The following is a 27,039-nucleotide window of genomic DNA, read 5'->3' as shown; positions in this document are numbered from 1 at the left end:
TAACTAACGACTAAAATAAAAAATTAGTTTCCAACTTTCCATTGATGTGGCAATAAACTAATTTTTTATTTTTGTTGTTTGCCACATCATTAATTTCCATCCAAGAGATAACTGTATGAATTAAATTGATACAACACTGAAAGATTAGGGACCAATTTGACATAATTGAAATGTTAGAAACCAGATTAAAATATAGTATAAATGATAAGAATAAAAAACGTAGTTTACCATTATATTATTTTTTCTAAATAAAGAAATTAAGCACTAATTTAGAATTATTCTCACTTCTATTTTATTATAATTTGATCTTCTATAACTTTTAGGGTAAAATACTATTTTAATCCTTAAATTTTAATAAAAATTTGTTTTTCATCTTTAAATTTTAAAAAGTTCTTTTTTTATCAATAAATTTTGTAAATAGTTTTTTCAATAGTTTAGAGACAAAAATAAGAATGAAAAAAGAACTTTTTTTTCAATAATTTAGAGATGAAAAACAAATTTTTAGTAAATTTTAAGGATATAAATAAAACATTTTTTGTATGATATTGTTAACCTATCCATCAATTTCCATTTCTTCTAGCCTCAGGCCTACGTTCCGAGTTTCATTCACTTTTAATAAAGTTTAGATAACAAAATAGTATTTTACCCTAACTTTTATATTTTCTTCTTCTATATTAATTTTTCTCCAACGCCGCCAAACATGTGGATTGAAATATACGCGAACCGTTGAAGTTTCATGCACAGCTCAGACATTGGGACTGAAAAAGGCAATGCCAACACAGTAGGACCCACCTTCCATATTTAAACCTGTTACCAAACAGGTGTCTTTCCACACTAGCGGCTATATATATGCATATGTTCATCTCTCTGTAGAACTCTCATCACAATATAACAGTTGCCTTCTGCCGCAAGCAACAACTCCATAGCCAAAGCTAGCACTCCATTATTTAACATTCTCACACTGATTCAGGTAACTGTACATCTATCTCTGTGTTTATGTGTGTTTCTTTTCTTTTCTTCTTTATTTCTTTATTATGTGCTTGGTTTTGAATTTGGTAGGAAAAATTAGTGAATTCTTTTGTTAATCGTGTGTATGATTACCTGCTGGATGCTACTGCTATACACTTGGGGAGAGATTCATATATAGTTTTTTTTTTTTTTTTTTTTTTTTTTTGTATTTAACTTTTAAATTGGTAAGTTACATATGTATCTAATGAATTTTGAACATACCCATTTGATTTAGAGCTCATCGGCGTGAGAGAATCATAGTTTTTTTTTAAAATTGGTAAGTTATTCACGCACCCAATAAATTTTGAACCCACCCATTTGAGTTAGAGCCCATCGGCGAGAGAGAATCATAGTTTTTATTTTTAATTGGTAAGTTATACATGCATGTAATGGGTCTTGAATCTGCCCTAGTTGAGTTAGACCTTGTTGGTGACAACGATTCATCTTATATTTTAAGATGTGAAAGTCTTGGAGTTCAATTGAAGTTGTATTTCGCTAGATCGTTGTTTGATTTACGTGATACTCATTAAAATATAGGTTTCATTGTTTGATCTATATGATACTCATTAAATTATAGGTTTCATTGATTCTCTCTCGTTTCAATAGTAATTCCCATTTATGTAATTAGTTAGGTTTATTGTATATTCACACACTCCGGTGGACATTGTGGGTTCAAGATCCACTGGGTGCATGCAAAAAAAATTCAAAGATAAGTTTTTGCAAGATTCTTAACGAAAGTAATTACAATTTAAAATCTCAGATTGTACCTTCAAGTTTCCAAATTCACCGCCAAGGAAAATCCTCATACACACCAATTAACTGCAGTATTCCAAGCTATATATCATGCAAACAAAATCGTCTGTAAGTTCTGACCATCCACAGAGCCAGAAGTCTTCATGTCAAGTGTTTTCACAGCATCCACATCTGGTTTTGAATCATCCTAATCTGGTTTTGAATCAACCACAACAAACACAACAGGCTCCTGTTAATAAATCACAGCCATCATTGGCATCACATCAGCAACACCAGTTAAAGAACACAAATCTGGCTGCTACTAGTGTAGCACAGAATCAGCAAAGCAATCAGTCAAACACACATCAGCAGCAGTTGTCTCAACAAAGTAATTTCCCTTCACTAAAGCCGTGCCAGCAGCTACATGCGAGACAATGTGGTAACTCTAGTATGCTGCAAACTATGGATGCAATGGAGAGGCAAACACAGCAGACAGCTTCAGCTTTAGTGCCAACTCAAGGGCAACAATCTGAACCAAAGCTTCCACAGAGGCAACTGATATCTCAATCACAGCAAAAACAGATGCAACAACCTCCAAATCCATCACAAGTTGTGATGGGAAATTTTCAGACATCGGGTATGCTAAAGCACGTAATTGGGCAGGAAATAACTGTTCAACTTCAATATTAAAAAAAAAAAAATTTCCATTCAGACATTTCATCAACTATTTTATGTTGTCATACATTCCTGCATATTCTTATGTATCCTTATGTTCTTTTTTCGTTCTCTTGTTATGACAGTTCGTTAGACTAAATACATAACAGTTCCCGAATTACATTTGCACTGAATTGTTGAACTGTTGGATCTACTTATATTATGTAGTGATGATAGTTGATTAATCATAGATTTAGGAAGCAATTCCTTCCCTATCCTTACATAAAAGCCTAAGTGCCTCCCTTGTGTAACTTCATTGGCTGAAGCAAGCCGTTTTCCTCCCACATTTGCGGCATTGTTTGGATTTCAGTTCATTTTAAACAATTCAAAATAGTTTTTTATACTCTATATAATTGTAGCTTAGCTATTGATTACTAGTCTCATGTTTCTCAGTCATCATGGTCATCGCAGATAATTATAATTATAAAATTCTAAACTGCTTGTCTAATAAACTACTGAATCTTCATGGTTTTGCTTGCCAGGTTCTAGGAGGTGTTAGCGCATACCTTGTAATCTTCATATGGTCGAAATGAAAACAAAAAAAAATTAGCTTTTGTTGAAACAAATATTGCTAAAATTTTCATAGAAGCTAGATTTTAATGTAAGATAGTTTCTTATTGAGATTTTGTACAAATAGAAAATGCTCTCTTTTGGATTCTTTTTTTAACCTCTAAATGGAATTTTTTTTCAGAGCAGTTGATTTTATACATACATCAGTGATTTTTTTTTTTTTTTTTGTTATAACCTTTCATTTTATCAGATTTACTTTTAAGTAGACAGATGAATAAAATTTTCTCTATATTTCATTATAGGAGCAATATATTCGACATCTGGGAAAAGGTTTGCAAATATTAGCGATTTGCAAGAGGATGCTTATCAGAGGGTAATATAATTTTTTTTCCCAGTGTGCAGATTTCTTACATCTTGAACCTTATTTCAGAAGCATCTGTGTGCCGTAACATGAGTTAAGTACAAGTAAAATTCATATGGTCACAAATTTTCGCCAAAACTTTGGTTAATTGGTTTATACTATGTTCCAAGACCATAGAAGTTCTCATATATTAGTACTCATGCTATGAAACTAGAGAAAATCTATCATGGATATCCAAATGTCAATTGGAACTCAGGATTATAGGTTGGAGATGTTATTAGATAAACAATGAATATACTTCATTTATGGAACAATTCTTTCCTATGAATAAGAAGAGGTTCTTAATGTGGCATTATTGAACAACATGTGAAAAAGAAACTATGGATTCATCACCATGACAGAAGATAACTATTCGCTTTGTTTTTTTTAGAAGCAAAAAGTATGATCCAAATTCATTAATGTTAGTGCAAACTCATGAAATGAGTGCATGCGAAGCCAATGCACCCACCAGGGGTATGATGACATTTTGGAAGTAAAAGACTGCTCTGACCTGTATCAATTAAATTCTGGAAATATTGAGAAAGTTTAAAATTCTATGTGTGTATTGGACGACAATAATGAGAACCTCTTGAAAACTACCAAGATTTTTATATTTAGTGGACAATTCTCAATGTAGTTATGAAAACTTAATATGGATTCCAAAATCATTACCATAACTAAGTAATCATACGTGTGGAGATGTAGACACCTACAAAATATAAGTTGTTCTGCCTTGCGAGTCACAATAGAATTGTAACTTTCAAATTCTTTCCTTGCAAAACCCATGATTGCTACAGCATGCATGTTTCCTTCTCTTTCATGACTGTTATGGTTGAGGATTATATCCCAAATATGCTTGTTCCTCCTCTCTCCTCTTGTTCTGTGTGTTGATATTATTAATATTACAGTATTTTCCATTGTATGCCAGAATTCAACAGTAAAGAAGCTGGTATCAGTATGTTGATACAATCATTATATCTTGATGGTTACAAGTATACATATTCTGGTCAGATCATGACATGATCAATAAGCAGAAGCCTTGAATCATTATAGCTCTAACAATTTTAGTCTGCAGGTTGAACAGTTAAGGAGCAGGTTTTTGAAACAACTTAATGGTTGGCAGCAATTGTTAACTAAAAGACTCCAGCAGGTATGCTATCACTTAGAACCATTTTTGTAAATTTTCTTTCCATTTTAACCAACATTAGCTTTTCCATGTTTTTTCATAAATCTAAAATTTTCACACTATAATGATTCCTTATTTTATTTTGTGTTGTGTTTGTTATTCTTACATTTCTCCAGCACGCTTCTGTTCCTCAACAGCCAAAGACAGGCCAAACAGAGAAAATTAAGACTACATTGTCCATGTTGGATCAAATTATATGCTACCTAAATGTGCCCAAAAACAAGATCACATCTGCTTATGAGAGGCAGATCGATAAAGCTGAGAAGAGGATACTTTGTCTCCTTCACTCACTTAGAGAGAAGTCTGTTTCTTCAATGCAGCAGGGAAAAAGTCATCCTAACCTGTATTCTGTGCAGCATTTGGCACAGCAGCAATCTCAGACACTTCAAGTACATCGACATGAAGATCGAAAGACACCCCAACTACAATCTACTAAGCCACAGAGTTCTCTTACAGCAATGCAGCAGAACAACTTAACAGGCTTGCCACAGGATTCAAAGTCTTCTTTGTCAGATCCTGCAACTTTGCAGCAAAACATGATGAATTCACAAGGGCTCTTGATAATTTCACAAGAAGAAGATTCAGTGAAATCAATGCAGCAGGTTGCCAAGGGATCTTTGCAGAGTCCTGCGAGCACTCTCCCACAAGTAAATGTGAACAGCTTTTTGTCGAGAAGGCAAATGAATGGACCAAAGTCAAATGTGATTCCTCTTGAATCAAGTTCTAATACACCTAAGAACGTGCATCTGAAACAAAAGTGGGAACCAACTCAAATGCCTAAGCAAGAGTATCAAAAGCACAAAATGCAGAAGCAATTGGTACAACAGAATCAACAAATATTGCAGCTGCAGCAAAAGCAAGTTATAAAGCTGCTGGCTCATGAGAAACAGCAGAGTCAGTTGAATGGCATAAATCACTTGAAAGAAAGATTAGGGACAGGTGTTGAGAAACCACAGCATCAGGAAATTGCAGTAAAGGACTCAAGAGCTAAACAAGGGATTAGTGATAAATCAGGACTTCTTTTGCAACATCCATCAGGTGGTCAAAGTTCAATGTATATTTCTCAGCATTCAAATTCTGGAGCTTCATTTCCTACTTCTTCGCCCAAAGTCTCCTGTCCCCAACTAGCTCAGAAATCTCCTCATATTGATGTGCAAAATTTGACAACACCTCTTACAGGTGTTGAAACTCCTTTCCGAGTTGCAAATTCTACCTCTGCCAGTGTCATACCTTCTTCTTCCTTGAATCAATCCTTTATTCCAGGGAATGCTGGGAAAATTGAAAATCAACTTGGACACAGACCTGGTTCAATTGAACCAGGCACATCACTTGTCGTATGCACTCCTGAGATGTCAGCCTCACCATTGCTTGAGAAGTCCAATAATCTGGATGGCATAAATTATAAAATGTCTAAAATCAATTCTGCTGAGCCAAGTGTTGCTGAGCAGCCTATTCAGCGCTTAATGAATTTGGTTAGTTTAAATTGATAATTTCCACCTCAAATATTTTGGTTTTAAATTTTCTTCAAAACACACAGAATATAGATATGTATGGAGAAGTATTAACATCATCTTCCAATTTCAGGTGAACTTGATCTCATCTAAAGCCTTAAGTGCTTCCGTTAGTGACATTGGAGCAGTAGTGTGTATGACGGACCGGATATCAAGTTCACCACCAGCTAATGGAACAAGGAAAATGAAGCGCTGCACAAATGCTATGCCCATGAATGATAGCTTCGAACAATGGATTGATATGGAGAAACCTGAGTTGGAGTCATCTGTAACATCTAGTACTAAAAGGCCTAGGATTGAGGTAAGAAGCTGCTTTGGTGGTTTTCAATCAAGACTAGAAGATATTATTGTCTTCTTTTTTCTTTTTCTTTTTTTTCTTTTTTTTTTTTTAAATAACAAAACTTCATTGGAGGAAAATGATCAACTACAAAGAGCCAAAGCACAGAGCAAGTGTGCTGAGGTAAACATGAAAACAAACAAAACTAAGATGTATGAAAGTACAACTAGCAAGCAAAGCAGGTAAGGAATTAAAAAGTGAAAACACTCGAAGGTGTTGTCCACCTAAGCAAAGTACAGAAAAAAGCTAGTTTCAGGCCTTGAGTTGAACTTTTAGTTCCTTCAAAAATCTGAGCATTCCTCTCCCGCCAAATACCCCATATTAGGCAATGAGGAATCATGTTCCAAATAACCCCATTTCTATTATTGTCTTTTAGCAGCATGATGTCATGAATGCAGTTTTTAGCAACAAAATAAAACTTCAATCCTCAATACAGTTGAGCTGATATGCATCATCATCATCATTAATTATTATGTTTATATACTGTTTCCCTGCACACCCTTGGTGTCAAGTCACTTAGGTGATAATCCTCAAGGTCAAAGGTTCAAGGTGGGTGGTTGGTAGTGCAGAAGAGCCATCTGTAGGGATCTTGAGTTTGTGAGAGTTAAAACATTAACACATTGAGGAGCCTCTTTTTGAGGGTTTCATATAGCATGTTGGATACCACTTAACCCAAAAGCTTAAACTTATGGGTTTTGGCCAAGTTATATTATATTAACCATTCATTCTTATGATGATTATCCAATATGGGAATTTACCACTTAAAAAACTACACTACCACACCACTTACACATGAATATTCTAATAAATCTCCTCCTTCATTTTCCAAAAAAAAAAAAATTCCTCCTTCACATGTGAGTCCTCTACCAAGCCACTTGTAGTTACACCTTAGGTAATCCCCACCATGAACTGAAGCCTTTTTCTGAACAATCTGTATGCCACGCATTACCATTAATGTGCTCACCTATAGAGTGTCTTTACTCAACCGTGGGTGGGGAAAAGATGGGAGTCTTCCTTGCACAACTATAGGAGCCACCAATACACAATCATTTTGACTCACCACTTAGAGCCTTTAGTCAACCATGTGTGGAGCTAGAATGAAAGTCTTCCTCATTAGCTTCCATCTTTGAACAATTTGACCATTGAATCAGAATACCCCTTGTATGTGACTGTAAGAACTTATGTTATCCATTTGTAGGCTAAGCATGCTCTGTTTGAAGAAATTAAGGGGATAAACCAGCAACTGATAGACACTGTGGTAGTTCTTAGTGATGAGGATACCATTCCAACTGCAGCTGCAACTGCTGGTATTGAAGGTACCATTGTCAAGTGCTCCTTCAGTGCTGTGTCTTTCAGTCCAAACTATAAGTCACAGCAGCTTTCAACTCAGATGGTATGTTTTCAAGCACTCCAGTCTAAATTATTCATCAACTATATGCATTACTTTTCTGTCTCTAGTATTGACTTTGTTTTTTCTGGCTATGCAGTCACCAATTGAGCCCTTAAGATTGCTTGTTCCTACAAATTATCCACATACTTCTCCAATATTCCTAGATAAAATGCCAGTGGAAGCTAGGTGAGAGAACAAGTCTCTTTATTTTCATTTTGAATATGCAGATTTTGGAAAAGTGATATGCATTGTGCCTCCTAGTTGTAACTATACAGAATCCACAATACTTGACATCACAACTTTCAAGCAGTCTTTTTTCATTCCATGTGACTGCTGGCCTGACCTGGATCTGAGTTCCCAATTTTATTTATTCCAAATATTTTGCAAGATACAGTCTCTCTCTCTCCCTCTTAAAGTATGAACTTTCTTATTTTAGTCTCACTAATTTTTAGGTGGAATTGAGACCTATTTTTCACCATTTATCAAGTTTGTTAGCTCAACTATATGCAAAGAATTTAAGAATATAACAATCCATGCCTTACTCTTTGTAATTCCTATTATAAAAAATATATTTGGGAACCCCCTCCCCAAGTGGGTGCTGGGATTGGGCCCCCAAAAAAGAAAGAAAGAAACCCAAAAATAATGTAAAGATGGAACCAGAGTAAATGCACCATATTTCTCTCACACTAATTTGCTTGCAATATCTATGATTATAATCCTACGTCCATGAGAATTTAAACTGTATCCGTCTCTAAGCATGCAAGCGTATGTTTAATGCTTAGTATCCCACAATAGAGAATGGAAAAAATGCTTTGGGATGAATAAATATGAACTGACGTTGAAGTTTCACAATTTCTGTTTTCTGTCAAGTATTTTCATACTTTCCTTTTTTAACAAAAATTACGAACTTTTATGACATGAAGTAGATAAAAGATGGTTAGATTGTAATCAGATATCAAATTGGTATAATCCTAAGCATCAGGAATAGAACTATCCACCAACTGCATTTAGTTGTGATTAAGTCTTGTTTGAGCTGTAAAGCAGTAGAACTATGTCAAAGGTAGCCAGTAAAGTGAGAACTTGAATTTCCCAATAAAAAAAAAAAATTTGTTGGTTCGTAAATTACACACAATCAATTGGTTTCGAATCCATGATTTTGTCCTTCATTTTGTTCTTATAAGGGGATGAGGTGTCGTTTTAGATAGAGCTTAAGAGGCATAATCTTGCCTTAAGATACATGACATATATAGGATTCTAGCAATGCACAAGATAGTGATATTTTGAGGATACAGATGCATTGATTGAGGGGAATATGGGTTGAGATCTACATAGATGTGTATTTTTTTAGTGGAGGATAGGACAGACTAGTACACTTAATTATGTGAAAGGGTTATGGCATGGAATGTGGTTTTTGAATTCGTAATGGTATAGGGTTCTGTTATATCAAACACATGCTTCAATGTGACTGTATATAATAATGCTACTCCCAATATGTATGTCATTTAAATCTTTTGCCTCATTATGGGGTTAGAGTGGCTTGAAAGCTTTAATATTGTTGCAGAAGACAACTACTAGTTAATGCTACTAGATGTATATATTGAGAGATAAAGCTAGAGTAACAGTAATATGTGCTGGGGAATGTATACATTAGGCTGAAGAGTCAGACAGACAGCGATATGTGCCAATGCCAAGGAACTAGATGAGTTTGTGATAAGTTAAAACTAAATGCTATTTAACAATGAAATTAAAAGAATGAAAATCGAAGTTCGGAGAAGAAATCATAAAGAAATGTAATTGGACTAGATCTGAAACTGATTTGATTATGTTGACCTGTGTGTTTTAGTTTTTTTTCAGTTTTCTTTACATTTTGTTAAGCACATGCAAAACTTTCTGAATGGCTGAAATTGAGCTCAGATTTGCTGGGCTTGATTTTTCTAAATTTTTTTATGAACCTGTCAATTGATTGAATCAAAACGTTTGTAATACTCATCTTCAGTAAAATAAGATAGATACACCCTGGAATTCTCTGTATAACTCTATATTTGAAGTACGAATTTGGTTTTTGGCCAAGCTAATGAGCAACAGAAGAGTAGCCAACTTTTATAAATTTTTTGAGTGAGTTTTTTTTTTTTTTTTTTTTTTTTTTTCATAGTTCATACATGTATTGAAATCTTAAAAAAGGTTTTTCCATTGGTGAATAGGAATATACACATGATATCAAACCTCATCTAATATTTATATCTAATCATATGAAGTATCCATTTCTAAAACCAGAGATGGATAAGGTTTTAATTAAGTGGAAAAAAAAAAATTCCTTGAAGAGTCTATAGGGGATGGTTCATTTGTGAATTGGCCATAAAGTGATAAATATTTAGTGTTGAAATATCTTAATGAGAAATTGGTAAAGGTGTAAACATCTTAATATTATCCTAAAGTGTTTTCTGAAATGCATATAATCTATCGCTTATTCTCAGAATTTGAAAATGAGAGACATTCACATGTCATGGATATCTGTTGTCTTCTGCCTACTCAAAGTTATTAACAGTTTATTTTCTCCACCAACTTGTTCTTGACAATTTTTTTTTTTTTCTAATCATTAAATACATGTAATTTATTTTCTTGCTCTCACCGAAATATATTGGGATGGAGCTGATCAACTAAGACTCTTTGAAGTATTCACACTTTTATTCTTGGTTGCTTTAACAGAGAGGACCATGAGGATCTTTCAGTAAAGGTGAAGTCAAGGCTCAAGGTGTCCCTCCGAAGCCTGCTAAAACCCTGGTCACTTGGGGAGATAGCTATGACATGGGATTTTTGTGTTAGAGCAGTTATCTCTGAGCATGCCCAGCAGAACGGTGGAGGGAACTTCAGCTCGAAATTCGGAACTTGGGAGAAGTTTCTCAGTGCTGCTTGAATCATGTGGATATAATCTATTTGTACAGTTACTCTCGATAGGCACTGAGGCAGGTTCAGCCAGAGTTGATGAAATTAAGTATTGTCTGCTAATTGTTTCAGTTGGGATGCTTGTAAAGATTTGTTTATATGTTGATTTATTTTTGTTTTTGTAATATAGTTAGCATCTTGGTGTATGCTTGTATAGAATGCTTTGTTTTAAGCTTAAAATAGAAAGCAAAGTACTGAAGGTATGCTGACCAAAGCTATGCAATTCTGGAATATTGATCTGAAACTTAAGAAAGCCAACCTGGTCTCACTTGTAGTTACTCCTAGAAGGCTTTTGTAGAATAGTTTCAGGGTTGAAACTTGAAATTACAGTGTTATTTGATGGTGGAGCTATGCATCTCCAAGAATTGAAGTCAATAATCAAGCAAAATTGTGAAACTTGAACTTGTTTATCAAAAAAAAAAGGTGAAACTTGAACAAATGCATCCTATCAGACCACGCTGGTATAATCTTATATACTAAGCTGGTATACTGACGGAAATGCTTTAAGGTTCTGTCACTGACTTAGAACTTTGTAGTGCAATGAAATGCCAAAGTTTCCTGTCACCAATTAGCAAAAAATTACCATCAGCATAACACACCAGTAGTCCCCAATAGGCTTCTGCAAACCCCCCCCCCCCCCCCCCTTTTTTTTTTCTCCAAGGTGTATTAGCTATGAAAAAGTCTACATACACAAACAATTTGACAAAAAAAAATTGATATCTACTGATGTAACAGATTGTTAGTAATAAGTAAAAAAGTGATGTCAGAATTGAGTCAAGATGAGAACTCATGAAAGCTTTGCCAACTCAATAGATATGAAAAAAAAAGTAGTCAATTTTTTGTGTGTGTAGCTTACTCATTAGCTTTTTTTTTTTTTTTTTTTTTTGATGAAAACTCATTAGCTATTTAGTTTCAAACAGTACTGTGGGGAATAAAAGGACCTAAGTAAGTATTTGGGCCTTGGACTTTATTGATGGGCGCTAGTTCGTTTGAGACTAAAAGCCTCTAGAGCTGCAGGTCGGCTCATAGGTCGAGAGTCTAAGGATTCGTCCGAGAACGAATCTCTCCTCGGACAGACCCGCGAAGATCTTGGGATTCGCCAAAAAGATCAAGGCAGAGTACTGGAAAAACCGTTGGTTAAGAGGGGGATTAAGGTACCCTCTAGACGCAACGGTGTGAGAGAAATATCTCAGAAAAAAGCTGCTACCTCCACATTAAAGACCTTGCACCTACCTCCCTGGCCGCATTAATGGAGAAATGACCCCTGAATAGTGGAAGTCAGCCTTCTTGCTATCATTTGAAGACTTCCAAAGGGTGGTGGATGAGACAGGTGGCTAATAGGGTAATTTGCGTTATACGTGGATAAAGAGGGAAGAAGAAGAAGTATTTAAAGAAGAAAGAGAGTAAAGAAAAAAGGGAGGTAGCTGTACAAAGACAAAGAATTGTAATCTTTGAAAGAAAAGGAGAAATAATACATAAATTGTTCTCGGCTTACGTCCGAGGAGGTTCATTTGCCTTATTCGTTCATTGTTTGCAAATACTGTAACATTCTAGCCTGTTCATCAAACTTCGAATACCACTAAACTAGATTGCGAGCCCACACTCTACAAATTTCATTGTTTAAGGCTCATTGGGCCTGAGCCCACGTGTGTTTTTAGGTCCAGACGCAATTGTGCACTTACAAGTACAATGCATTACTCTTTATGACTGGAATAGTTATCCTTAGTAATAGTTATTCTTTAAACTAGCTTGTAAACATGTGTATTAAAATTTTACCAAGTTTATATATAATGTAGTGAGTTCCAGTTAGCTCAACTGGTAAAATTTTTTATGGTTGAATAAGAGATTTAGGGTTCAACTCCCGCTTATACCAAAAATTGATTGGTGTCTTGGTTTGATGATAAAAAACTATTATCAGAAACGGACGCCATAAGTTGAAAGTATCTCAAAAAAAAGTTTATATATAATGTATATATATTTGAAAATATAAAATAACTACTAATAAAATAAATATAAGTTTATTTGAAATAAATGAAAAAAAAAAATCATTTAAATTGTTATCTAGAAAATTCTCAATTTTAATTTATCCAACCACTTGTATAACAAGTAAAGTTTTTTTTTTTTTTTTTTTTGAGAATTTATAAGTAGGGAGTTTAAACCTTAGTTTTCCTTATTACACTTTTTTTTAGCAAGGTAAATATAGCTCTTGCCGAGTAAGAAGATATATTCCTTTTATAAAATATATTATAATTATTAGTCCTATAAGTCAGTTTATAAGATTTATAAAAAAATATATATTACTTACTATTCCGTTTGGGTAGAGGAATATATTGCTTTTCCTACTAAAATTAGTATATATTAAGAAAGGTTTGCTCTTCTAGAAAAAAAAAAGTATTAAGAAAGGTTTGAACTTTGTTTGATAAGTCGGTTGTAGGAGAGCTTAACTCACATTGCCTATAAATAAATATTCACACCCCTGACTATCATAGATTATTCTTACAACTTCAATTTCCTCTTACTTTCAAGTATCAACCATGACAGAGATCACTACTACACTTGTTCCAGCAGAAGAGAAGTTTGATGCTGGTGAAGTAGAAGTAGCATTGAAGCTTGCAAACTTGGCAAAAAATCTTTCAAACTCTCCCAATGTGGAGAAGTACCAGGCAGCCTACAAGGTTCATCTTGCTTCTATTACAAAGAAGACTTAACAATCCTGAAGAAATTGATCTTGCTATGCTTGGCCTCAAGAACACCAGTGATCCATCTACTTGTAGCATTGACAAGATCACTTGCAGGTATCGCAAACTCGCTAAGCTGCTGCATCCTAATGTGAACTCCTCATGCGCAGCGCCTAGTGCTCTTCAACATGTCACCAAGGCATGGGAGATCTTGACTGATGCACCAAGGGAAGGCATGCGCTTGCTTCCTCCTAAACTTACCAAAGTTGTTGTTTAGCTTTGCAAGGAGAAGAAAATCAAGTAGTTCATGCTGCTAGAATGATTTGCTTTAATTTGGTGAAAGATACATATGATTTTGTGTGATGTATGTGTTATAGATCATTATATGATCTACTTGTCTTTTTTTTTGTTCTTTGGGTTACCTTGCAAATTTTTCTTTTTGCAATTAAAGTAAATTGTCTGGAATAAATACTATGCTTTCTTTAAAATTGGTGTCTAGCTTCAAAACCATGACATCGAATCCCCAACCTAAGGGTAGAAAATTGGCATCCTGTTAATTATCAATTTGGTAAAAAAAAAAAAATTGATTGATGTAATAATTCATTCTTCTTCCAAAATGTTTGTGAAAAGCATTTAGTTATGGGGATATAATTATATAAATTTTCATATATTATTATTATTATTATTAGCTTAAACTTCGAAATTTCATGCCCATAGAGGTTAATGATATAGGTTAAAAATTGTAAGTTATATAGTTTTAAATTTATTACACTTGAACATTTTACAAATATATATTAAGCAAAATAACAATAATTTGTATGAGTTATACTTGTATATTGTAATTTATCTAGCTACCAACAATCCTTGTAAATCATAAATGGAATTTCGGTATTGAAAAACTTTATTTTTCTTTTTTCTTTTTCTTTTTTGGCTTGCAATAATTGAGGGAGGAAATTCAAACCTAAAATATCATTTGCTTATGGATTAAATTTATTTCATTACATTTCTCTGTGCTCACTAGAGCTGAAATTAACTTCATGATCAAATTCCTAAGAGCTTAAAAAAAATTTATCAAAGAAAATTTAGACAAAATAAAACTGACAATGACAAGGAAGCTATGTCTGATATTTCATATTTTTGAAATCGCTTCCAATGCTTATGAATCATGATTACTAATTTTGAAAATGAAATGGTAAATATATATATATATATATATATATATATATATATATATATATATATATATATATATATAAAATGCTTCGTCTAATGCCATCTGATATTGGTAATGGCTCAACAAATATTTCTTAAAACCATAATTTTCTAAAGTTAATGATGTCGTGTATATTTTTTTGATGCTAGTATGGAAGCTTTGTTTTCTCAAAAAATAGAATGAAGCTTTAATATATATATCTATCTATATATATATATATATATATATATATATATATATACTAAGTATAAGCTGAAATATGTGTTCTTTCAATTTTTTCTCTCATATATTTGCTATTACTTCCTATGCACCATATAATGTGACACCAAAATAAATGACCAAAAGACTGACTATTAAACGAAAGAGAATGGAAATCAATTAAGGAATCCTCTAATGGCATGCTTAAAGACTAAAGTCTTTAACCAAAGTCTAAGATTTGTCTCATTATCAATACTATTAGAGGTCACATTCTACATAGAAGTCCAACCTACAAAACTGACATTGTTAATGTGACCAAAATCTGTAGGCACATGTAATAACTTTATTAAGACAAGAGCTACCTACAAATCAAAAGATCAAAACCACTTCTTCCAAGGCATCAAGAACACATCCTCAAGGTTGACAATTCAATCAAAATATATACATTTACCCCTAAGATGTATAGTCATTTGACAAAATTATGCCATAGACTATTCATAAAGTTATTGATTTTATCCAGATTTACTCCCAACTTTTAATTTAGAATAATGTGGCCTTTTTATTGATTTTATCCAAATTAGCACCTATGAATTTAGTCCATGTAATTTATTTGTCAAATAAACTATATATATATATATACACACACGTGTGTGTGTGTGTGTGTAGAATAAATAAACTAAAGAGGGAGGAACTTCTCGGTTAGTTAATGTCATGTCAAGCTATTTTAAAAATAAAAAAAATAAAAAGAAGAATAAGAAGCAGCGAGCTTTTAGAGTACATTGTGATGTGAGAGTACACTTATTATACTTCTTCTCTCCACATAAATTCAAACTTCAAACTCTCTAAAATAAACTATCTTATACCATATATAACCATGATTTCTTAATTAATTTGGTTTAGTTGGTATATATGAAAAATCAATTACTTAAAAAGTAACAGAAAAGTAAATATTTACTCATTTGCTAAAGTTAAGAGGTATTATGATATGAGAGTATTCAATAGGGCATGTAAAGCTCTTGTTCAAACTTTCATATTTAATGCACAATGTTCACGGTATAGCTCATAACTCAGAGTAGAGGTTGAAACATCTCAATGTCTCATGATGTATGAATGGGGCTCTAAACCAAACCTACCCTAAACTATCTCTCCCCCCAACCCCACCTGTAGTCCCTTGGTACATGCATGAAAATTCATAACCTTTTCACAAATCTGATGATTAGCCGGAATTGATGGAACTTAATATCGCAAGACAAAATGGTACATGGTTGTCATCAACAATTGACAGGCTAAGCGTCCTGTAGATGTTCTCATCGAACTGGGCATTGGTCCCTTGGTTCATCATTGTATACAACCCATGTATGCTGCTTGTGAAACTCCTGCATCTCTGAACATGTCACGCACAGGGTACAGGCAATGCTATCACTTAACTGCATTTTGGATCCTAATTCTTTGGTACACTGGAGGGATGTCGTCTGTAATACATTAACTAGTTAGAGGAACTGAAAAAAATAATAATAACAATAACAACAATAGTAATAATAAAACAATAATAATAATTAGGCAAAAAATACCAACATTTGGGTGGCCTAGTTGGTAAGATACCGGGCCAACAAGTCTCAGAACTGGGATTCTAGCCTTAAATAACTAGTTGTGTATTGATACTCCTTATATCTCATCTCCATCCCAAATGGTCAATCTAAAAAATAAGTGAGTTTCTCACACAAATTGGGAGTATGGAGTCTCGCCTAGAAATGAATAGAGTGCTACTATGGTCATGCCCAAGTAGGAAAGCTACACTAGTTGCCCCCCTCTACTCATTCTTTCTAAAAAAAAAAATAGGCAGACAATAACAACGAAACTATGTATCCTTTTCACTAACATGTAACTTGATAGATGGTCTCAGGCACTTTGTGCACATAGATTCTTTAAACTGTATATCAAATTAGAAGAAAGAAATTACATGTAAAAGCCAGTTCAATGGAGAGATCTATCATACATTGTGATCAATGGTTTAAAAACTAAAGCCTCATAATGTATCTGCTCATAACATGTAATCATAGAGATATGTCACATATGTGCTTCTCCAACATAGATATCTTTGTTGATCTTCTGCCTAATCAATCTTTATCAGTCCTAATATAGTGTACCTATGTGAGATATTTTCTTTAAAACAAATATAATCTTTTTCAGTCACAAAGCAGTTGAAAATATTTCCATAACGTACTTAACCTAATTCGATTTCACGAGTGTGATCTTTTTGCCACTCAATTATTCAACTACATAGAAAACAATAATCACAAGAGCAAAACTGGTCACTGTATTAAAATTGCATTTTCAGCTTCAAGCCTCCCTGCATGCCTAGTCCACCTATCATTTCTGACCAAGTTTTTCACCACAGTCCATTTCAAAACGTTTTTCTGCATCTCTTCTTTTTATAAGTACTCCCATTTTCACTATAGTCCAATCAAAATGTGATTAACTCAGAGACCATACGTTGGCTGCAAAGCAGGTTCTACAAATACAAAATTTGTATTTAAAGCAAAGCAAAAGACAATTCAAGCTATGATGAAACAGTCAAGACTAAAACAGTAATTTTCCAGAGCTATTAAAGATGAATTTAAGAACTATAAACACAGTACCTGATCTGATTCAGATAATGGGGAAGTTAAAGCATGAAGCTGGTTCTTGCTAACATTGAAAATGTTGTAGCAAGATTTGAGCTTTTTCTTTACAAGAGTTTGGAGCCTTATCCTTCCCCCATAAAGTTCCATGATTAAAACTTAAGAGAACCCAATGCTTCCTAGAGCAACAAAAACTAAAAGACAAAAAAACAGAGGCCTTCTTCTCCATTTTCTGACAGAAATAGGCCCATGTAAAGGTTCCTTTGCCTCCTTCAACTTGGAACAGGTTGATAATCTACCATTAAAGCCAGAAAGCTTGCAATTTAGAGACATCCTAACCAAAACCCACCTCTTTATTTTCACAAAGAGCCTTGAAAGCTTTGAGAAAACCCCCAGCTCCAGCAGAACAAGTTATCAAAATCAAGCCTCCTAGAGAAAGTTCCAAAAGAGAGTAACATATGGTTGAAAACTCACCAAATTCTTCAACAAGCACAAGTCACCAAATTCATCAAGAGCAATGCTTTGGCAAAGCATACACAAGTAAGAGGCGGAATTGCAAGAAACTCAGTTCCTATTCAACAAGCCCAGCTCCAATTATCCAGCATGCCAAGAAAACAAAGTGGTTCCACCTCTTTAAATCCCTAATGCACTTTTCCACTTAATGATTCAATTCCAAATTTCCAATACCAAGTTTCTTTTCTCCACAACATTTGAAGCCACCCTTCAAAAGCACACCTCTTTAAAAGCCAGAACAAAGAGTAAATAACCATACCAAACTACAAGCTGAACCAAATCCAGTTGTCATTTTGGCAAACCTGTGAATGTGAGCGAATCATGAATGAGAAAAGAAAAAAATTGGCCTTTTCCTATAACTGGTTCTTTCTGCCTCCCAGAGCCAAAAAGAACCATCCCATCAACAAAATTAGAAATAAACCCAACACATCCTCAAGTGGAATCAATGATCAAAGTGGGATAAAAAAAGTAGTCCCAATTTTTTTCCTCTTTAACCCATAACAGAGAGACACACATACACACACGCTCTTTCTCTCTCTTGTACTGTTCAGTTTGTTGTCCAGCACTTGATATTTGAGGTTGGCTACATGATTATCTCATCATCTGGTGGGGGACGGTTAAATAAAACAAAAGCAAACATGACTACGGAACCCAAGTTAAAAATAACACCAAAACACCCCCCCCCCCAAAAAAAACTTCAATATATAAATTTTCAAAACTTTAGTTTTGCTTCATTATTTTATTTTTGATTCAAGTTATAAATACTTCACTTTTGTTGTTCTTTTGCATTATGCTGAGAGCTGAAAGAGACTGTACCATTCAGCAATTAAAGTTGGGGGCATTTGGTTTCTGCTACTCTGCACTGCACTGCAGATATACGGATTAATGACGTGAGAGAAGATAAGAACTTATGAGAGAGAGAGAGAGACAGAGTAACAAAAGAGATTTTTTTTTTTAATAAGTATTAAGTTTTATTGAAAATTTTCTATGTTCGAAATGATGAACACAAAGCACTAAAATATACAATCAGTTATAGAGAAGAACCTAAAGAGTTTCAGAAATCAAAAACAGAATTACAAGATGTATAACCCCACGTCCTAAGCCAATCAAATTAGGTATAGATCAACAAAGAATGCAGCTGTTCTAGAGTTTTCTTGGCATCTTCAAACATATGACCATTCCGTTCTTTCCACACTAATCACACCAAACAAGCTGGCACAAGATTCCATACATCCAACGAGTGTTTTCCAAACCAATTTCTGCAACCAAATAATAATTCAGCAACAGTGGAGGGCATCACCAATGAATTCCAAATAACCGGAAAATTCTACTCCAAAGAGCATGAGCAACATCACAATGGATTAATAAATGATTCACTCTTTCCCCAAAGCACCAACACATACAACTCCAAACCACTAGTATGAGCCCCCTCTTCTTAAGGTTATCAATAGTAAGAATTTTGATTTCTAAGAGATCCAATAGTTATAAAAGTTCAACTTTCCATCTTATTATTAAAAATTTATTGCTTGCCCAAACAGCTATCTAAATTGAAGAGCATTTTATTTTCTCTACCTTATTTTTTACAACTCTTAAAACGTTTAGGAGGGAGAAAAAAAATATATTATGCAAAATCTCAACGTTTAGAGAAAGAGCAATAAAACACACACACGAACACACAAAAAAAAATCTATTCGTAAGGATTACTGCCTCAACTTTGATAGTAAATTCTATTATACAGTTTCCAGGTTGGATTGTTCTTCCTCAAACAAAGGATCAAACTCTTCTTTTATAATCCAAACTTTTCCTTCAAAGTGGTCTTTAGCTCTAGCACTACCATGATAAGCCAATTGAATCCATGATGTACTTACTTGTAAAAACTAATCCCTAACTTATACAACAAACAGATGAAGCATATCAGCTACAATAAAAATCAGCAGTCACAAGTAACTTATAAAGAGAAAAAAATAAATAAATAAAACAAAAAACAAAAAGAAGATCAATGATTAGATGTGGGTCTAACATTTTTACATTAAAAATAAAATAGAACCAAATTGGAAGGATCCTGTTTGTGCTAAAAAAATCTCAATTGCCACCCTTGTAATCCCCTTGTCTTCCTTTGCCTTATTCCTTTTTTTTTTTTTTTTTTTTAATCTTTATATTTTTTTACTTGAAATGATAGTCTCTCTCTCTCTCTCTCTCTCTCTCTCTCTCTCTCTCTCTCTCTCTCTCTCTCATAGGTATACTTTCTCTCTTTCTAAACTTTAGATTATGCATACTAATGATTCTCTCTCTAAACATACAAGGAGGTTGTAATAAATAACGTAGAGAGAAAAAATTGCTAGTTGATGTGGCAAGCAATGAATTTTTAATGACAACATGGACATTTGAACTTTTTCTAACATCAGATCTCTTAGAAATCTATAGTCTAAATAAATTGTAACTTTACAAAAGTTACACTAAGTGTAACTTGAACCCATTATATATATATATGGTTTGCTTCGAGGTTTTAGAGCTGAAGGTAGTCGGGGTGGAGGGGTTTGTGTCTCGCATCTTTTGTTTGCGGATGATACGAGTTTGTTTTGCGATGCAGATAAGGAGCAGATTCTACATGTTCGGATGCTTCTTCTTTGTTTCCAGGCAGTGGCAGGTTATAAGGTTAATGCGCTAAAGAGTGAGATGGTTCTCATCGAGGAGGTGCCTAATGTCCATATTTTGGCAGAGATTTTGGGCTGCCGGATTGGGTCTTTGTCTATGACCTATCTTGGTATGTCATTGGGGGCGCCCTACAAGTCCCCTACTGTTTGGAATCCTATCTTGAAGAAAACTGTCAAAAGGTGGAAGACTAACGTTACTTAAAAGCACTCTATCTAGTCTTCCTACATATTATTTATCTCTCTTTACCATCCTTACGCATGTGACCAATAAAATTGAGAGGTTGCAAAGGGATTTCTTGTGGGGGGATTCCAAGACACATTTGGTGGGATGGGACAAGGTGTGTGTACCTTTGGAATATGGTGGGTTAGGGGTAAGGAAATTAACTATTTTTAATAAAGCCTTACTAGGGAAGTGGTTATGGCGGTTTGGGATCGAGAAGACAAGGCTTTGGAGAAGGGTTGTAGCTCTAAAGTTTGGGGAAGAGTAGGGGGGATGGACATCCAAGCTAGGTAGAGGGGTACACGGGTGTGGCTTGTGGAGAAGTATCCGAATGGGTTGGGAGGAATTTAGCAAAAATATTTGGTTTGAGGTAGGGGTGGGAGATAGAGTTAAGCTTTGGACAGATCAATGGTGTGGGGAGTCTCCTCTTCAATTGACTTATCCGAATGTGTATGGGAGGGCTTCCAATAAAGAGGCATCGGTGGCCTCTTCTCTTGATCGGTTGGGGATAGAGGAACGGAGAAGCTGGAATGTTCATTTTATTCGGAAACCAAACGATTGGGAAATGGGTGATGTGGATGATTTCCTCCGCACATTGGGTTCAAATCTACCTCCCACTGATAATGGAGATCGTATGCGATGGAAGTTGACAAAGAATGGAGTGTCTGATCGTTTTACAATAAATTAAGAAGACCATTGCCCATTATTTTTCCTTGGAAAGGTGTATGGAAGGTTAAGGCTCCTTGGCGTGTCTCCTTCTTTGTGTGGACTGCTGTGTGGGATAAGATCCTTACAAGTGATAATTTGAGGGGTAAAGGGATGGATTTTGTTTACTGGTGCATTATGTGCCGTTGTAATGGGGAGACGGCGGATTATTTGCTACTTCATTGTGGTAAGGCTCATAGGTTGTGGAGTTGGGTGTTTAGATCTTTTGGGATTTCTTGGGTCTTGCCAAGAACGGTTGCAGATACTCTCTCTGGTTGGTGGAATTGGCTCGGAAAACATTCGTCTAGCATTTGGAATTTAGCTCCTTTGTGCTTAATGTGGTGTCTTTGGAGGGAGTGAAATTGGAGGGCGTTTGAGGACTTGGAAAGCTTGGATGACCAATTGTTGGCTTCTTTCAGTGGCTCTCTTTTTGACTGGTCTAGGGCTTGGGGAATCACCTCTAGTGACTCTCTCTTTATATTTCTTAGCTCTCTCCTTTGTATTTAGCACCTTTCCCTTTCTTTTTTCTCTTTTCTTTATCTTCTCTTTCAGTATTTTTCTCTCTGCCTTATGCTTTTCTGCATAAGGCAGTGTTTCTTTTGAATATATATCCCTATTACTTATCAAAAAAAGAAAAAATGTATATATATATATATATATATCATAATCCCCATAGAAAGTTTATGTGGCATACCTATTTTGCTGCATTATCCATCTGTAGATAAATTTTATCCCAGAGCTTCTCTTGAGCCAAATGTTATCATCAACAAATTTATTCTTGTTTCTCCTTTTACTCCACCACTTAAATTTCTCTGGTGGTTTAAGCAAACATACCCGAATAGTTGGAGTATTGTATTGGTAATAGTTACACCTTCAAGATGCAAAATAATATTTAGGTCATTTAGTGTTGCAACCCTAAGGCGCCGTGTGGGTAAGATTGTATATCAAGTGCATCATTAACCAATTTCCATCCTCATGTACAATAGTTATACAGCAGACATTTATCAATTTGATCTAAAATCTATTGCAAAATATAATATGAAATTGTTTGGAGCAATCTTTACTTCTCAATAATTATCTATATTCAAAAGTGTAAAGAATAATTATCTGCAAATGATGATAAATATGATCAGAAGGTAGGCAGGGAAAATGGCAGCAGAGACTACTGAGTGTGTATATTTTATTAACCATTGGTTGCAATGAAAAAATAACTTGAATTGACATTTCTGAGGTATACAACAGCCAAAAATTCAAATATAGGTATCATATAAGGTGTACCTCACATGTGGTTATAATTTATTAGGAAAAGTGGTGAGCTGTGTATTCACAGCATCCAAGCAGCAGCACTTGATCCTGCAAAAATACAGTGCCAAGAATGTCAAATCCTAAACTCCTGGTTCTCTCACATTTGAAATGGCAGCAAAAGCATGGTGTAAGAATGTCACACAATGACCAACTAGTCAAATTGGCAATAAAAAGAACATATTTTTTAACAATGATCAACCAGTCAGAGTATATTCGATGTCTCCAGCTAAAGTTTGTGGGCCACAAACATTTCAATTATTTTCGTAGGCCTTGGCAAGGATCCAGGAAGAGTACCCAAAACAATAAAGATAAACTTTCCTTCAAAAGCTTAGAATTCCAAAGTAAAATAGAACAATAATATATAATTAAAAAATTGGTGAAAGTAATGATAAGACAAGGGTTACATTAACCCACACATGACAATCAGTAATAGTGAATGGTAAATCTTTGCACGCCTCATGAAGCGGACAACTACATATTTCTACCTTTTGCAACATCTTTGTAAACCAAAGCCTTTGTTCCTATTTCAATAAGGGCGATGCTTAGGGACAATTCCTTTAGTGTTGTACCTTAGCTTCCTCAATTAAATTTAAGCATGTGACTACATTGGCCAGTGCAATACAAATGTGTTATCTATCTCAAGGACAATTAAATTTAACAATGTGGCTCATGGATTAATACAACCACTTCCAGAAGCTTGTTCATCATGTCATTCTTTTGTAATTGGAAAATCAAACTCAAAAAATTTTAAATCAACTTTCTTAGAGAGAGGAAGGAATGAAAAGAACTGTAATGAAAACATTAAATAGATTAAAAAATCAAAGCAGTAACACTAATAAAAATAAATAAATAAAATAAAGAGTAATGCAAAAAGGTAAAAGGATTTAGAATGAGCACCTTCAGCTTACCTACTGTATGATGGAGTGGTAAAGGGACTGGCTCAAAAATTAATCTACACCTCCCAGGTGTAAAAAGAATGTAATCTATTGCAGTGGATTACTGGATTCCATTTGAAAGTCACTCATAAGTCTTTCTGGAGAGTCCACTGCATCTTTATATCTTGATAGTTTATAAAAGGAATCTCAACTCAATGTATGTCCCTTAAAACTCTCAATTTGTCAGCAATTTGATGTGTATCTATGGATTTGTCTAATTTTGACAATTCTCTAGACAAGATTAAATATGTCTGGAAATTGAGAACGTAATTTCTAGATTCCATAACATGAAGAAGCTTCATGCATGGATCTGACTGCCCTTCCTTCAATAACCCATCAACCAATACTGTCCAAACAATCTCATCTTTATTCCATTCTTTCTCAAGCATGCTCTCAAAAAATGTTTGAGCTTCTTCCACCCGACTTACCCTGCAGAGAGCGCAAATAAGTGCTTTGTAGATTGGTAAGCGGGGAATAAAGCCTCCAATTGTCATCGAGTCGAATATTTTCAGAGCATGGTCCACTTCTAAGTTCTTGCAATGAGCAACTAATAGAGAGTCATTAATTTCTTGATTAGGAGATAAACCTCTCTCCTTCATATTCTCCACCAGTTGATCTGCTTCCCATGGTCTGCCTTCTCTACACAATCCTCTCACTAGAGTACTGTATGTATCTACAGTTGGTTCGCATCCATTCTCTAACATTCTAGTTAAGAGACTACATAATATTTCAAAGTTGGTATATCTCTCATGTGAGCTGCAACTGTACACTGCTTCATGTTGGGCAACAACCTTTTCTGTGAGCAACTGACATTCCTTTTGCAAACCCTTCAACATGACACTGTAAGTTCGGAAATTGGGTTTGCAACTCACATTAACCATTTTCAGAAGAAGTAAGAATGCATGATCTAGTCTACCCAGCATAACAAAACCATCAATAAGTGCAGTAAAGGTCACCACATCAGGAACTAATCCTTTCCTCTCCATTTCTTCTAGTAACCTCTCTGCATCATCAGCTTTTCCCTCTAGACATAACCCATAAATGAGTGAACTATATGTGTACAAATTAGGTGAGCAATTCCTTTTTTCCATTTCGTGGAAGATCTTGAATGCAAGATCAGTCCCACCATTCCTACAGAGGCCATCGATCAAAGATGTGTAGGTAATGACATTTGGTAGCAATCCTTGCTCTACCACCTTCTTACATAACTTCTCGGCCTCAGAGAAGCAATTAAGTTTGGAAAACCCATTTATAATGGCATTGTAGGGTTCTATACTTGGACCGCAACTACTTTCCCCCATCTTCTCAAATAATGATAGGGCAATGTCGAACTTGCCCTCTTTACAGTATCCATCAATCATAGCAGTGTAACTGACCTGATTTGGACTAATACCCCGTTCCACCATTTCATGGAAAAGAGTAGATGCAGAATCTAGCTTGCCACCCTTGCAGAACCCTGAAATAAGTTTGCTATAAGTCCACTCGTCTGGTTCACATCCATTCGCCTTCATCAAATCCATTAATCTCATACCATTGTTCAGGTTTCCCAATTTAAGGTACTGATTGATGAGTGTGTTATATGTAACCACAGTTGGAGAGGGACCAGCTTTAAGCATTTTGTTGAAAAGAACCATTGCCTTCTCAACATCACCCATCAAGCAAAATCCCTTTATAATTACATTGTATGTTAGGGCATTTGGCATCATATAATGACCTTCCATCCACTCAAAAATCGTCAAAGCAACACCAAATCTTACTCCAGCACACAATTCATTTATCAAAGAATTAAATGCTACTTTATTTGGAACCAAACCATTTTTCAACATCCTATGGTATAGCCCAATTGCAATCTCAAGCTTCCCAGCTCGAGACAACCCACTGATCAATGCTGTAAATGTCTGAACATTTGGATCACAACCCCTCTTCCTCATGCTCCCCACAAGTTGAATTGCCTCATCCACACGCCCAGCCTCGCATAATGAAGTAATTGGTACTGTATAAGTATACACAGTCGGCTCAATCCCTTTCTCAATCATTCCTTCGATCATGTCCAACGCCTCGTCTATCCTCCCATCATTGCATAGCCCATTAATAAGCGTTGAATACGTAACAGAATTCGGGTCACACCCCTCCTTCACCATCCTATCGAAAACCTCAAATGCCGCCTTTAAGTTACCATTCCTACAATGCCCAAGGACGAAAGACGTATACGTAAAAACATCCGGGCACATATCAAACTGAAAAATCTTACTCAAAACCAACTCTGCCTCTTGAACCTTACCCTTCTTACACAAAATATTAATCATAGTATTGAATGTAATCAAACTTGGTGTAATCCCACTATTCAACATTTTAGTATAAACATCTTGTGCTAAACCAATCATATCAAACTTGCCCAATTGAATTAAAAGCGTATTAAAGCTATACAAAGTAAACCCAAAACCATTTTCACTTATCTCATTCAAATACGACATAGCCCTGTTGAGCTCGTCTTCATTTCGACAAGCTTTGATCATTTGTATCCTCACATGGTCCACATGCTCAAATTTTCGCTCACGCAACAGCCTATCGATCATGGACACGAAACAGCACGTGTCCTGTTTGTGAAAATGCCTCTGAAAGAACCAATAGAAGAAACGCAAAACGGAGTGCGTGTTGTTGTGGATTTGGAGGATTTTGGAGACGTGGCGGGGTTTGAGTTTAGGGGTTAAGGTTTTGAGGTGTGGGTTTTTTTCCCATTGGGGATCAGTGAGGATGTGGCAGATTTGGGAGACCAAGTTTGGGGGTTCGGAGGAGCCATTGCTGATGGGTTCTGAGGAAAAGTAGTGGAAACCCAATTGAGAGAGAAGGGTTTGGAGGTGAATGGGAGATGGGTTTTTGAGTAAACAATGGGGCTTTAACATTTTGGGCGGTGGAAGAAGGTCATGAGGTTGTGGTGTTTGTGTTTGTGTTGGGGCTTGAGGATTTCATTCTCAAAGTACCTAACGGCATTGAAGGCTACCAAGACTCCACATGCCTCCTTTTCGGTATGGAAAAAGACCGAGTTCTCATAATTTTTTTTTTTTTTTGTGGAAAAAATACAAAATTAACCCTCTATTAATGGATACTGCAATGACTCTTTATTATTTTACACAAGTTGAAATTATTATTAATTATTTTTTTTAGCAACAAACACATGCTCAAGAGAGAATATGATTCTAATACAATGATGTATCATACCACAAACTCCACTCTAAAGAATGATGATAGTTACATAGTGCACACGA

At 35.0% G+C, this 27,039-nt stretch overlaps 2 protein-coding genes across 15 annotated transcripts; one reads left to right on the top strand and one right to left on the bottom strand.

Annotated features, from left to right (window-relative positions):
* Window positions 1-889: 889 nt before the first annotated feature.
* LOC142617764 (mediator of RNA polymerase II transcription subunit 15a-like) lies at window positions 890-10,930 on the top strand. Its single transcript, XM_075790720.1, has 9 exons — window positions 890-970; window positions 1,769-2,377; window positions 3,267-3,337; window positions 4,440-4,514; window positions 4,667-6,022; window positions 6,135-6,362; window positions 7,597-7,791; window positions 7,886-7,974; window positions 10,495-10,930. The coding sequence occupies exons 2-9, from the start codon at window positions 1,852-1,854 to the stop codon at window positions 10,700-10,702; spliced, it is 2,748 nt and encodes a 915-aa protein (XP_075646835.1). The 5' UTR covers window positions 890-970; window positions 1,769-1,851; the 3' UTR covers window positions 10,703-10,930.
* A 4,876-nt stretch (window positions 10,931-15,806) lies between these two features.
* Window positions 15,807-26,792, bottom strand: LOC142617352 (uncharacterized). Of its 14 annotated transcripts, none has more exons than XM_075790165.1 (5): window positions 23,736-26,792; window positions 22,812-22,886; window positions 22,228-22,404; window positions 17,460-18,256; window positions 15,807-16,292 (listed from the first exon to the last, which is right to left on the bottom strand). In XM_075790165.1, the coding sequence occupies exon 1, from the start codon at window positions 26,674-26,676 to the stop codon at window positions 23,926-23,928; it is 2,751 nt and encodes a 916-aa protein (XP_075646280.1). In that variant the 5' UTR covers window positions 26,677-26,792; the 3' UTR covers window positions 15,807-16,292; window positions 17,460-18,256; window positions 22,228-22,404; window positions 22,812-22,886; window positions 23,736-23,925. The 14 variants fall into 14 exon arrangements, with proteins under 14 accessions (XP_075646280.1, XP_075646276.1, XP_075646277.1 ...); XM_075790161.1 differs by having other exon boundaries at window positions 23,747-26,792; XM_075790162.1 differs by having other exon boundaries at window positions 22,817-22,886; window positions 23,747-26,792.
* Window positions 26,793-27,039: the final 247 nt, after the last annotated feature.

This window comes from Castanea sativa, chromosome 11, assembly GCF_040712315.1.
Source record: "Castanea sativa cultivar Marrone di Chiusa Pesio chromosome 11, ASM4071231v1".
Taxonomy (NCBI): domain Eukaryota; kingdom Viridiplantae; phylum Streptophyta; class Magnoliopsida; order Fagales; family Fagaceae; genus Castanea; species Castanea sativa.
The sequence above is the reverse complement of the archived record's forward strand: the minus strand, read 5'-3'. Positions and strand labels throughout refer to the sequence as shown.

Bases quoted from the DNA above. Each gene is read 5' to 3' on its own strand.
- LOC142617764 (XM_075790720.1), top strand. From the start codon at position 1,852: ATGCAAACAAAATCGTCTGTAAGTTCTGACCATCCACAGAGCCAGAAG. The intron at 7,792-7,885 runs GTATGTTTTCAA...CTGGCTATGCAG, and splicing joins AGCAGCTTTCAACTCAGATG to TCACCAATTGAGCCCTTAAG. The intron at 7,975-10,494 runs GTGAGAGAACAA...TTGCTTTAACAG, and splicing joins AAAATGCCAGTGGAAGCTAG to AGAGGACCATGAGGATCTTT.
- LOC142617352 (XM_075790165.1), bottom strand. From the start codon at position 26,676: ATGTTAAAGCCCCATTGTTTACTCAAAAACCCATCTCCCATTCACCTC.